At 43.0% G+C, this 13,814-nt stretch overlaps 1 protein-coding gene across 5 annotated transcripts in view; it reads left to right on the top strand.

Annotated features, from left to right (window-relative positions):
• The window catches only part of atp2b2 (ATPase plasma membrane Ca2+ transporting 2), a 101,758-nt gene that overhangs the window by 48,527 nt on the left and 39,417 nt on the right, over positions 1-13,814 (top strand). For all 5 annotated transcript variants that reach the window (XM_086116804.1, XM_086116807.1, XM_086116803.1 and 2 more), the window contains exons 5-10: positions 57-182; positions 1,426-1,551; positions 1,822-1,854; positions 3,605-3,697; positions 8,186-8,227; positions 11,235-11,396. In XM_086116804.1, coding sequence (XP_085972930.1) covers positions 57-182; positions 1,426-1,551; positions 1,822-1,854; positions 3,605-3,697; positions 8,186-8,227; positions 11,235-11,396 — 582 coding nt within the window. The remainder of the gene's footprint in view (positions 1-56; positions 183-1,425; positions 1,552-1,821; positions 1,855-3,604; positions 3,698-8,185; positions 8,228-11,234; positions 11,397-13,814) is intronic.

A 13,814-nucleotide genomic window follows, 5' to 3' on the forward strand; every position in this document is an offset into this window, starting at 1 on the left:
ATTTCAATGCAAGCGTGTCTGTGTTGTTACCGAGCTCCTGCCTTTTTGTTTCTCAGGTGATTTGCTCCCTGCCGACGGAGTGTTGATCCAAGGCAACGACCTGAAGATCGACGAGTCGTCGCTGACCGGAGAGTCTGATCACGTGAAGAAGGCCGCAGACAAAGACCCCATGTTGCTTTCTGGTATGTCAATAAACTCACAGTGCATATCAAAACTCAACACATCCCTGTTCAAATGCCGGGGATTCGATGACAAAAATGCCAAGAGAGGCCTAGAACTGCTCGACTTCATTTGGAGTTTAATCGGAAATGCTTTAATTGCTGGCGGTAACCGTGTGCTGGCTCCCATTTAACATCAATGTGAATGTTTCTCTTTTCACTTTATCTACCCGTTGCTTTGTGGAGGACAGCTTTTCGTTATTAATGGGCGCAATCGTTCTTTTTACATGCAACGTACTCCATGAATGCATTGAATTGACTATCTTGGCATGAATCCAAACAAAGGAAAAAGTTTGTTTCCCTTTGCGTGCGTTAAACTTATCTTCGAGCATTTTAAGGGTTTGCAGCATCAGATAAATCACATCTGTCACTGTAGGAGTCGCACAAGATCTCTGATGAAATTTTTTTTTTTAAAAAGAGGGGGGGGGGGATTAATCTCTCTCAAGCATTTTTTTTCCCATCTTTGGATAATTAGCTGTGTGCCGTTTTGCCGCCTTCATTAATTAGCCTCAAATTCACCCACATTCTCCCAAAGGTTAATCAGGCTTGCGTTGCGAGTACGTGTGTGTGCGCGCGCATGTGCGTGTGTGTGCGTGTTAGTGTGAGTGCTATGACAATGTTTGTATATTTCAACTCTAACTCCACCAGACAAATGCAAGAACAATGTTAGCAGGGAATAAGCCTCTATATTGAATTATTATTATTACTTTTAGGGATTTAAATAACATGAATATTACTACAAGACCAGTGTTTTGCCTGTGTTTTTTTTTGTACTGTTTGTTTATTTTTTTGAGTTATATGCGTATTAGTAGCACCCATGGAAGGGGACTAGTTAGTTAACCCTTTCTGGGGACAGCGGTTACTGCAGTGGACAGCTGATCATGTTATCAGGTTACAGGGTGCATGAAAGGGTTAAATTTTGTAAAGAAGGAAACGTGTGATGACAATTGTAACTTCTTTCCATCACTTTTGATTGAACTCTTTTTTTATTATGGTTTACCTTTTCTTTGCTGATCGGCTGTTCAATGGCCCATGTATTAAAGTCCGGCATCCCTTTGGATTTACATTTATAGGTTACTAAATATGGTTCCTTTTTACTTGAACATGTATTTTTCTTGAACAATATTCATATAGCATAGGACAAAAATATAAAAAGAGCAAACACAGCATGAAGAAAAAAAGAAAAAAAAAACCATCTTCCCTGCAGGGACCCATGTGATGGAGGGCTCGGGGCGCATGGTGGTGACCGCAGTGGGCGTCAACTCTCAGACTGGAATAATCTTCACCCTGCTCGGAGCTGGCGTGGAGGAAGAAGAGAAGAAAGAAAAGAAAGGCAAGCCTATCCATACTATTTTTAGTTTGTTTGTTTTTTTAATTAATAAACATAACTCATGTGTGTTTTCAGATCTTATTCCCCCGCAAAAAGCAATATTTGTGCCCACAAGCCTTGAAAGTATAGATTTAATCACAATGCTAACGGGCCATGCTTGAAATACTGTATATCGTGTGCTCGGTTGAATGCGGTTGGGTGTTGAGGTGCCGTGGACCTCAAGGAGAGTTCTTGTCTTTTACTTTTTCTCATTGTGCCACATTTGCCTTGAAGGAGGCGCAGTGGAAGACGGACCCCAGAACACAGGTAGAGTATCTTCTCTGTTTCAACCCTGGGGTGGTGCTCTCAATTCTTTTGACCTTTAACCCCTGCGCTAATAATCAGCCTCAAGTCACCTCCCACCTCAACAAGGGTCACGGGTAGTCGGTTTTTAGTTGGTAGCTCAAGTGGTTATAGTGTATTGGCGCAGTTGTTTGGTCAGTCAGTCAGTTCGTAAACATTTTCCCCATTTTGGAAAAAACAAAGGTTATCTTGTCTTATCTTAATCAGTGAGTTGGTTAGTCAGCCAGTTTGACACTTCTTTGGTTGGTCAGTTAGTTATTTTGTGGGTTACTTAGTGAGTGAGTTAGTTTGTGACTGAGTCAGCTAGGTATTGCAAAATAACACCAGAACATTTCTATCTGGAGTGCGTTTGCCATGTGATTCAGGAACCTAGTTTGAAAAATCCACAATTTTCCCTCCGTTTGAGTTGCATGTGACTAACAATGCAAAATGATCCAGGCTGTTTGTTCGACTAGCAACATAAAGATTCAAGACCCTATTTTTGTAAACCGACGCATCCAGTTTACTGTGTTTGGGAGTTTAGCAGGCCGTGTTGCGCCGCGCTGGGCTTTCCGGTGGACTAAGCGCGTTCCTCTTTCAAGCCTGACAATTGGGTGACTGCAGTATTACCTGGAGCCGCAACAAGCAGGTCTAAGTTGTGCCGCAGGTTGTAACAACACAATTTTGGTCAATTTAATCGGCGCACAGGTAGATAGATTCTGAGCTCCGCGAACGTGTGATGGGTGTCATTGTATTTCATTTACAAATGTGACAACAGCTTACATCAATCCCTCTGAATATAGAAATCAATTCATTGAATGAATCATTATCATTATCATCTTAAATATACTTTTAAAAGTACCCTCTGGGTGTGTGTGAGTCCTTCCACCATACAAACATGCTGGCTGTGTTCCATCTGACAACGGCACATGATGGCACCAACGCCCCTTTCCATCTGTGCCCATTGGCGCAATGACAAAAAGAAAGAAAACTCCACCCATGCACACCGTCAGACGGCGCTTAGCGCTAAACTTGCGCTGGGCGCAAAAATCGGGGCCGTCAGACTCTTCCTCCAATTCTGTTCTATAGTTCTTTAAATCCTGGATTGAGGTTCAATTTCTATAGACCAAGCATATGTGATCAAATTTGTAGTACAATAAAGACTTTTTAAGCCCGCCTGTAAAAAAAAATAAAAATCACTGAGCGCTGCAGTGCACACACTTTGAAGATGAAGTGACCACTACTAACCAAATTTGTTTTTTTAACAGTCGAGTCATTCACATAGAAAAATCTCCTCAAGGCATCATCATTCACTCAATTACAATGAATTGAACCTTCACATTCCAAACTTTACATGGCAGCTTCCCGACAAATAAAATGCCCGCGAGACCCGTTGCACTTTCCACAACACCACGCGAGCTCGGACGGAATCTCTTCATCCGTAGGTTGTACTTTCTGTGCATAGATTCCTTCCCATAAACGATCTGTTTAGACTGTGTGTTTCGTGTCTGTCCAATGTTCTACTTGTTTGTTTTTGACCACATTACATGAATGATAAATACGCCACTCGTTTAATCGGCGCCATTAATCGTGACTAAATGAAAATGCTGAAAAATGCTACCTGTCCTATAACCATGTTATTTCTGTTCACTGTCTTGTTTTTGTTCTTGTGTGTGTGTGTGTGTGTGTGTGTGTGTGTGTCCATCTATGTTGGGCTTCCATTGTTACTGGCTAGACTGCTCGCATCCCCCCATCCACCCCATCGCCACTATTGCCACGGATGGGGCGGCAGGCTTTAACGCCCCAGGCAGTGCCAACCTTATTAATGGTAGGTTGACAAAACCTCTGATTCTCTCTCTGTCGTCATCTTTGACCTCCTCACCATGTCAGACATCCACTGCCTTGTACTCTCTGCTTGTACTACCACCCCCCCCCCCCCCCCCCCACTGTCTGGCCTTGTACTGTCTCTTACCGTCAACGTAGATGGATGTTTGGGGATGATGAAATAATTTTTGAAGATGAGAATGCATCTCACCATCGAACAAATCTGTTAAAAACATTCTTTGAATAAAGACACACGACGTCGTTGTCATGGCCTGCAACTAGTCCGGATCTCAATCCAATTGAAAATCTTTGACGAAACCTTCCAAAGTTGATTTGGCAAAAGCAATTAGAGAAAGTTGGAGGCAGACTGATGAAGAGAATCGTTTATCATGAAATCTCAGAGACTTGGAGCAGTTCTAAAAACCAGAGATGGTACAACAAATTACTAGTGGTGTGTTGAAGTGTTCTTTTGTTGCTGTTGTTTTTTAGGATTCCATAATTTTCTTCATAATTGAGTGATTCCATTTTTTTTCCCTACTCGGCTTGGTTTAAACCACGGGTGTCAAACTCAAGGCCCGGGGGCCAGATCCGGCCCGCCAGGTCATTTTATGTGGCCCACGAAAGCAAATCATGTGTGTCAATTAGCTAAAATGTGTCTCAAAATGTCATATTGTCATGTGTAATAAATAACTGAGGTTTTGCAATAATTTAGTTTGACAGTTTACACTCACTTGAGCAATAATTGAACAAACTAATATAATTGACTTGACTGATTTCAAAACTAGTAATCTGCTCATTTTTTGTGTACAAATAATAATTTTGTGGTTTCACTGTCATAACGGCCCTCCGAGGGAAAACGTAACTCCAAATTAGCCCGCGACTGAAATGAGTTTGACACCCCTGCAAAACTATCACTGATCACTGTTGTTTCTTGATTTCTTTTAGTTTTTCTTCAAGGTATAAAGTTGCCATTTGAAATGACTAGTTTTATGTCATGTGTGATGTGCTTTTTTTCTACAAATTGAAATAACTAAAAGTCCTCCGACACTAGTGATTCCATGATTTTTACCAAGGGTGCTATAAGCTTTTTATCCGCATTTGGGCTAGGTCGTAAGTTGTTGACACCAGTATTCACCCCCCCCCCCCCCCATTGGGGTTCATTAGACATACAGTGCAAGGAATGCCATTAAAAAAACAAACAAAACTTGCATCGCACTTTCACTTAAAAAAAAATAAAAAATTGTATCGCGGTGGTCATCATAGTTAAAAAAAAAAGCAGAAAAGAATCATACATGAAGCCTCTTATCACATTAGCTGTGCTTGCCCTGATGCTACCGGTTTTCAGAGGCAACCAGCTAAAGCCTAAAGTACCGGACTTCCCAACCATGGTGCATTTGCACATGGGAATAAGTATTATATTTCAAGAGAATGCAAAAGATTCTGAAAATATATTCTGTTCTTACCTTATTTAACAAATCATTCTGAAAAGATAATATATTTTTAGCCTGAGTGTATATCTTCCTACTTAACAATAAATGAAGATCTGGCTGACAAAATCACACAAAAGAGATAGCATCTTTACTTCCTTCAGTGCATCTCCTTCTCATCCGTGTTTTTGCTGGTTCAGGATGAAATAAAAGATTAACTCACCGTGGCACCGCAGCGTCTCCAAGGATACTGGCGCCAACGTTCAACCTGTGCTCGACACAGCTGGGCGGGTATTTGTACTGTGACGCGACCTTGCAGTGTCCCGAGATGCAGCGATTTGCCATTCTCAGCGCAACTCTCCTGTCTGCTGTATGAATCAGAGACGTTGCAGCCATGTCCACAGGTCCGGCATTTGTCTCTGGTCATATTTAAGATTTTTGTCTTAATTTGTAGACAAAATTAAGTGGCTACAAAGCTAATGGCGTCCACAATGCAGCGCGATAGCTAAAACAGCTAACATGGCAGACAACAAGCAAACATATGAGGAAGACATCTTTTTAAATTAAACTTCGTCAGCAAGCAAGAATCCACCAGCAAATTAAATAAAGTCTGTGTCCCCAAACGTAAATTTTTATTGATTTGTTTATTTATTTATTTATTTTCCCTCCTTACGTAACTTCGTGTGGGAGGCTTTTGTCTTTCAGGCTCTCTCGCCTTCCCTCCCTCTTCACATATTCATTCTGCTTCCCTTTGAGTCTGTGATCCTGCACGCTCGCATACTTTGTGCACGCTTTTGCCATTGTGTGCTGTCAAAGCCATCATTGTGTTCGATGTTAAAATGCTTCACCATACGTTGCACAGCCTGTTCAATTTGTTGGATGAAATGTGCCCGTGGATTTATCAATCATTTCTTTGTGCGATGGATGCAACGCACGCAAAGTCAACATACACCAAAATGTTGGGAAATTCATGTTTGTGGCTTTTTGGCGGTTCGTTTCACACTCTGAGAAATCTTGGTGGCACACACTACTGCGGGATGGCCTGCCACTTTAAACCAGGAGTAGTAAACCAATTTGGTTGTGTTGCTCACTCTCTTACGGTCTAGCTGATTCCAAAAGTAGTCTGTTAAAGAGACTCATTAGCACCTCAGGCTAGCCACACACTGCTGCAAAATGATATTCCACTCGTCAAGCAGGATTTGCCAGAAGATAATCAATGTTTTGTTTTTTGGGTGATGGAGATGATGGTGTACATTTAAAGGACAAGCTGACCTCTTAAAAAAACAGTTCAAGAGCTTTGATAGAAGCATATGCAGTCACAACATCCTAGCACCATATGCTGGTCACACACTGCCATGGAGTGGTCCTCACCACTCTTCAATCCGATGTCACCATAAATCCGCCAGTGTGGATATTTTCTTCATTCTGGAACAAACAGCACGTCAAAGTGCATCTTACAAGTGTTAGTAAGAACCGTACGGAACTTGACACCTCATCCTGGTCACACGCTGCTGTAGGATGGCCTTCCACTCTTCAACCTGTCAGTGCAATTCTGCCAATGGGCTTGTGTTCCAATGAATGTTCAGGTCTAGCGCTTCAATAGCGTGAGGAAAATAACCATGTGTAGCAACAAGAGCCAGGCACTTTATGCAGGCCACACAATGTTGTGGGATGGCCTTTCCCACTGTTCAAACCAATGTTGTCACAAGTCAGCCAACAAGCCAACATGGTTATGTTGGACACTGTAGAACACCGGTGTCAAAGTCAAGGTCCCGGGGGCCAGATATGGCCCGCCACATCATTTTATGTGGCCCGCGAGAGCAAATCAAGCATGTCAAGTTCCATAATGCTTGCTAAAGTCTGAACCAAAATTTCAAATGGTCCTATGTAATCCATAATAACAGTCATTATTTTTGACTTCTGATTTTAAAACGAGTTATCCATCAATTTGTTGTGCGCTGTGTATATAATATGTGGAGGTGATTAAACATTTATATGGTTTCCCAAAATTCATAATGGCCCTCGAAGGGAAACAAAGTGGCCCGCAACAAAAATGAGTTTGACACCACTGCTCTAGAACAAACAACTGGCTCACATAAGTAATGAGCGGCTCAGTAGTACCGTATACTGGTGACACACTGCTGTGGAATGGCATTCCGCCCTTCAACCAATGGTCATCACAAGTCCACCAGGAGTTCCATATAAACAGCTAATGACTGTGTGACTGATCACCAAAGAACGAATAGCATGCCCAGGTTGATTTCCGAGTGCAAGTAAGAAAGATCCACAGCCTGGCACATCACACTGCTGTGGGGTAGTCTTTAACTCTGGAACCAGTTGTTGCAAGTCTGCTAACGTGCTTGGGTTGGTGACTGTAGACACACAAGCAGATATGATAAATGTTTAGTTCCAGAGCTTCAGGAGTGGGATGAAGGGAAACTATTTGCAAAAAAAAAACCCAAAACAAAACAGCCTGGCACTTTATAAGGGTCAAACTCTGTTGTGGGATGGCAATCCACTCTTAAACCACTATTCACCATATGTGGCTTTAAAGTTTCTCTTTTTACTCAAAATATATATATTTTTTGCACTTCATTTGTCTGAAAAGAAAAAGAAACTTGAAACGTGTTTTGAAAGAGAAGACAGTCACCTTATATCATCCAATCTGGGTTGTATTGGTCCTTGTGTATAATGCCCAAGTTGATTTAAGCGCTGGTCACAAACTGCCTTGGGATGGCAACGAGAGACATGGACAGGCCTTCCTCCAACTGTGTAAAAGAAGTGTTATATCATATTCAAGAAATGATCACCCAAACATGAATTCCCAAGCATTTTGGAAAGGTTTTGAATTGTGCAACCCAGCCCACTCACATATCACTTTCTATGTTGCAAAGACGTTCTATTAAAAGTCATTTTCCTGTCTCCCTGTATTTGTTTTCTGTTTTTGCTGGGAGGGGTCGTGGGGGTCTCCTCCACTGTGTGTTGATTGTCCATGTGATGATTCTTTGTTGACTTGTCTGCCTTGGTTATCTTTGGTGTTACTGTCTTGTATGTGTCCATCGTAGGTAAAATGCAAGACGGCAATATGGAGAGCAACCAGATGAAAGGTAACCAGACCACCGATCTCCCTCTGCCCTTCCCGCCTCCTAACCCTTCTCCCCTTCCTCCCTCTCTCTGGTGAGCGGTAAAAGATGGGGGCGTTGGGGGTGGGGGGCTCAAATGCCGGTTACCTTTAATTCGTCTCCACGAGGAATGTGCACTTTGAATGCAGAAAAGGATCCTGGGGAATTTACTCTCCCAGACACTTAAAGAGTCGGGCTGTATCAGAGCTCATGTTTGGCCTTTGTTTAACCTGGAGTCTTATTAGGTTAGCCTACAAACCCCCTCCTCTCCACTCCGCCCCCCCCCCCCCTCCCACCGCTGCGTCTGCCACTGCTGTGATGTCCTGTTGTTCTTCTTCTTCTTGTTCTTCTTCTTGTTGACATGTTGTCGTGACGACAGCAGCTTCCGTAATGTGATCAGGTCATCCAGGCAGCTGAAAACGTTCAGTATCCTGAGAATTCCCGATAGGACTTCAATTGCGCGCTGGATCTTTTTTTTTTCCATTTTTCATCCATTGTTCATTCATCTCAAACGCCCACATTAACCTTTTACAGGGACAGCGGTGACTACAGTGGACATCTTATCATGTTATCAGGTTAACAGGGTGCATAAAAGGTTTAAATTATGTAAAGGGGCCCTTTATAAGAGATTACAAAAACTGTCATTCAATACAGTTTTATGGACGTTTTAGGCTTTCATGTTGTGGGACACTCTCCAGTCGCAGCAAGGCTCGAAATAAGTGTTTTCGCGTCACAGTTTGCACGTCGAGATTTGCACTTTACACCTCATTAAAACACATTGAATAGCAAAAGTGAGGATCACAGCTTTTTAAGTTTTTCGCCGCCGCAAACACTGTCTCCAAAAAGCTTTGCTGTACTGGACACACGCGCGTTAACGTTGCCGCGACATGTAGGTGGTCGAGGCTCAGCAGACTCATGAGACTTGAGACATAATTTTCTCGGCCTGTTGGAAGTGGTGATTTAAAAATACTGGCAGAGATTTATAGATTGCATGTTCTCCTTGGGGCCTGCGTGGGTTTTCTTCGGGTACTCCGGTTTCTTCCCACGTTCCAAAAACATGCAAGACAGGCTGATTGAACACTCCAAATTGTCCCTAGGTGTGAGTGTGAGCATGGATGGTTGTTTGTCTATGTGTGACCTGTGATTGGCTGGCAGCCAGTTCAGGGTGTCCCCCGCCTCCTGCCTGAAGACAGCTGGGATAGGCTACAGCTTGTGAGGACAAGCCGATCAGAAAATGGCTGGATGGATGGATCAAAGTGGGAGCCCTTCACATTTATCAGTTGCTAAGCAGTAGCTCTCACTTTCACAAACGTTGGTGACCCTTGTTCAAGGCTCTCTCGTGGTACTTTGGAGTTGACACTTTAGGTTCTCATGTCTTTGTTGATGCCTCGGCTTTCGTAACGTGGTCGACAGATTCTCGTGTTGTGGTTGACTTTCTCATAGTGGACACTTGAGGCTCTCATGTGGAGGTTTGTTCTTTGGGCTCTTGTGTTGTGGTTGGCTCATGGTTGACACTTGAGGCTGTCATATCATCACTGACGCTTCAGGCTGGCTGTCGTCGACTCTAGGCTCTCGTGTGGTAGTTACTACTTTAGGTTTTCATGTTGTGGTTGACCTTCTTATAATTTACACACGAGGCTCTGAAACTGTCGTTGAAGCTGCAGAGTTTTAGGTTGTCGTGTTGTGTTTGACTCTCTCATAATTTACATGAGATGCTCTCATGCCAGAGTTGACTCTTTGTGGTCATATGTTGTTGATTCTCTTAGTCGTTGCTTGAGATTCTCATGTCTGAATTGACTCTCAGCTCTCGGTGTCGCAGTGAATGCATTAAGCTATCATTTAATAGCCGCTTTAAGCTGTGATTTTTTGCCTCTCATGTCGTAGTTGATGCTCTTGTCTCATATTTGGCTCTCCTGTTTCTTGTGATGCAGTTGACACATCGGCTTTTCATGTTGTGGTCGAATCTCTAGCCTAGGGGTCACCACCGTGGTGTAGCTCGCGGGCCTGTTCTAAAATAGCTTCGCAGGAATGTTGTCCAAGTGATCATTTGGAAAGGTGAACACAGGCAACGTGCTCTCGAAATAAAGTGTTGCATATTGATATTAAACTGTGTCCTAATTATTGTGAAAAATTAATAACATGATTGTCATCACATATATAAACAGAATCATTTATGAGTAATGAAATATAATGTTATTAATTTGTGCAAACGGTTATTTCACCAGTGTCATAAATTGGTGGCCATTTAAGTACCCAAAAAGTAGCTTTTAGTCTCAATAAGGTTGGCGATCCCTGCTCTTTCATGTCGTAGTTGACACTACAGCCTATGCTCATCGTTGTTTTTTTAATTATGGTTAAAAATTAGGGTACTTTGCTGCCAATTCCGATACCGATCAGCCATGAAATTGGTCGTTCCCGATCACATGGAATTTCTGCCTATTTAGCAATTTTGGAGCTGCTCACAAATAATGATTTGAATAATCGATGAATCTGTAAATTTTTGATTAATTCATGAATCTGAATTTTTTTAAAAATGCATAGACCTCTATTATGATTCAGTTACTGGTTTCATTTGTCACATTCGGTGTTAAGGAAATGGGAAAGGGGATGCTACATTGCAGATGAACTGCTGTCTACTTGGCTGCAGGCTGCAAAGTACGAGCGGCGGGCGATCGGCAGTGAAAAGCATTGATCGGCATATGCCAATCTCGTACTTTTCCACGGAAATAGATCGATCGCCATCGTTGGCCGATTGATCAGAGCGCCGCTAGTAGAAACCGCCGCAAAGACCCTGATGCATATGTACGGGATCTCAAATCCAATCCTGAACCTTTTTTACGACTATATTTTTGTACGTCGCCCGACATTGTGGCCTCTTGTTTTGATTTCTCCTTGCTCAAACCCTCACTTTCCTTTTCCATCCTTATTCTGTGCCCAAAACTCAGCGTTTCTGACACTGGTGCTGCTCGCTGTGGCCATGTGCTCTTTGCAGTGAAGAAGCAGGACGGAGCGGCCGCCATGGAGATGCAACCTCTTAAGAGCGCCGAGGGTGGTGAAGAGGAGAAGGAGCGGAAGAAGGTGTCCATTCCCAAGAAGGAGAAGTCTGTGCTGCAAGGGAAGCTCACCAAGCTCGCTGTCCAGATTGGCAAAGCAGGTAAAGTCTGACAAGGAAGAATTTAGAGTACACTCTTAAAACTGCTAAGTCAAAAATAACCCAATTTGGCCAAAAGTTGGATTGACATGCGAGTGTGTTCTTCGAGAGGCTCTCATTAGGCCATACAAGGACTCTGGCGCAAGACACGTACTGATCACAGCGAAATCCAAACAGAAGTTGTCAGTAACAGTGGCAACGTTAAGACGGCTGTTCTCAAGCTTCAGCTCTGAGGGGCTAATTGTTTGTGGAGTTTTGTTTTGTTTTTTTAGTTTGTTGGTCCGTTACAACCTTAACACCGTTTTGTCATCGATAAATGGAGTTCACGGACTCACATTTGCTCTGACTCTTCAAGGACGCTATAATATGATAACAGGTGTCAAATACGGCGATGCCCGCAATACTTTTTGACTCATGGGTGAGTCGTGAAAATGATATATTATGATAATTATTATATTAATTTGGAACATTTGACTTTAACACGCTGAAATGAAATTGCGCCTTTTTTGTAACAACCCTTAGGTAATACTGAGGTAGTGGTATGTGTCTATCCATCCATCCATCCATTTTCCGAACCGCTTGATCCTCACTAGGGTCGCGGGGGGTGCTGGAGCCATCCCAGCCATCTCCGGGCAGTAGGCGGGGGACACCCTGAATCAGTTGCCAGCCAATCGCAGGGCACACAGAGACGAACAACCATTCACGCCCACACTCACACCTAGGGACAATTTAGAGCGTCCAATCAGCCTGACATGCACGTTTTTGGAATGTGGGAGGAAACCGGAGCACCCGGAGAAAACCCACGCAGGCCCGGGGAGAACGTGCAAACTCCACACAGGGAGGCCGGAGCTGGAATCGAACCCGGTACCTCTGCACTGTGAAGCCGACGTGCTAACCACTCGACTACCGGGCCGCCTCGGTATGTGTCTAATAAAAGCAAAAATTTAAAAAAACATTTTTTTTTTCTTCTTAAGGCTCTTCTAAAATAACCCCTCCCCCACCTCGATTTGGAATTATATTTTTAGGGGGGGGAGTGTGATATTAAGAGAATTGTTTTGGAAATTTGTTCTTATTTATTAAAATGTCATCATGCCTCGCATTGGGGTCATAGCGCCTCCTGTTGCTTTGGCATGCGCTTGACAGCCTGCTAAGGTGTTTTCTCATGGAGTTTTTAAAAATACTCTTGCACTTGTGGACCTATGCATAAACTTAGGGTTTGAGGGTGTGTGTGTGAGGGCTGGCATTTTTAGCCAACATGCCCACATTGTGGGTGTCCTCCCTGCAACAGTCACATCTAACATGCATGTAACGGGTTTTTTTTCTTAATCTAAGTACTGAAAAGTTGAATAATAAAGTATGTTTGAGGGACTATTTTTGTGGGGGGAAAAAAATGCGTTTTGTTCTGAAAATTCCTCAAAGAAAGGCCTTGTTATCATAGCGACACCGTTACATCAGCCATTCGGCGTGAGTGACGGAATGAGGACGTGTTGTCAGAACAATGCAGTGCTGCGGATGGATTAGCATACACTTTGGACTATCTGGTGTTCGCGGCGCAGACTGTGTGGACTTTGATCTTGTGATTGTCTCGCGGGTGTGCGCTTTATGTTACGACCGCATCGCCGTGAACTCTGCCTGACACCCAGTGTGGCGCGCCACTAAGCACCATTTGAAGCTTTGCGAGGTGACTTGGGGTTCAACGTCGGGCACAAAAAAAAAAAAAAATTCCAGCAAGACATATGGCATCGCATCGGCATAATTAATTCTGCAAAACACCATCCGTAGTCTCATATTGTTCATATCCACCCAGACAAGCCGGCATTGCATAGAGCAGATGGAGATCATGCAGTACATAAGATTGAGCTGTCATGACCACAAACATGCTTGGACAATTGCTGACCGTTCCTAAAAAGAAAACGTGCAAAAGAACCTTGATTCACGATCCACATCACTGTGTCACTAAGTCTAAAGAAGAAAATCAATTGCACAGAGGAGATGTGCAGAATGAAGAACGCAAGGTCTTTCCGACGAACACGCCAGCCTATGTCATAGGAGCTGCCGTCGTATCCGCAAATACAGTTATTTACAAAAATGAACAGCTACATATTGCTTCAGCAAGTCTAAAGAAGAGAAATAGCATACAGCAAATGCATGGAATGCGCTACACAAGGTCGTATATGACAGCTGATGTCATACAAGGCAACGTTAAAATATTGTTGACAGTTACTTGGAACAGAACACACAGTAATAACTTTGGGTAAGTCTTAAAAAAAAAAAGTGAAATTCCATAGAGCAGACAGGAGGAATGCAGTACACAAAACTGCCCCACAAGCACCACCATGACCACAAGTTGTGTGACACGAGCTGCTTCACCAAGTCAAAAATAAGAGAACTTTTCTTTCTTTTTTTTATTTTTTATTTTTA

This window comes from Hippocampus guttulatus, chromosome 8, assembly GCF_054856545.1.
Source record: "Hippocampus guttulatus isolate MCC_2025c chromosome 8, RoL_Hgut_1.0, whole genome shotgun sequence".
Lineage (NCBI taxonomy): Eukaryota > Metazoa > Chordata > Actinopteri > Syngnathiformes > Syngnathidae > Hippocampus > Hippocampus guttulatus.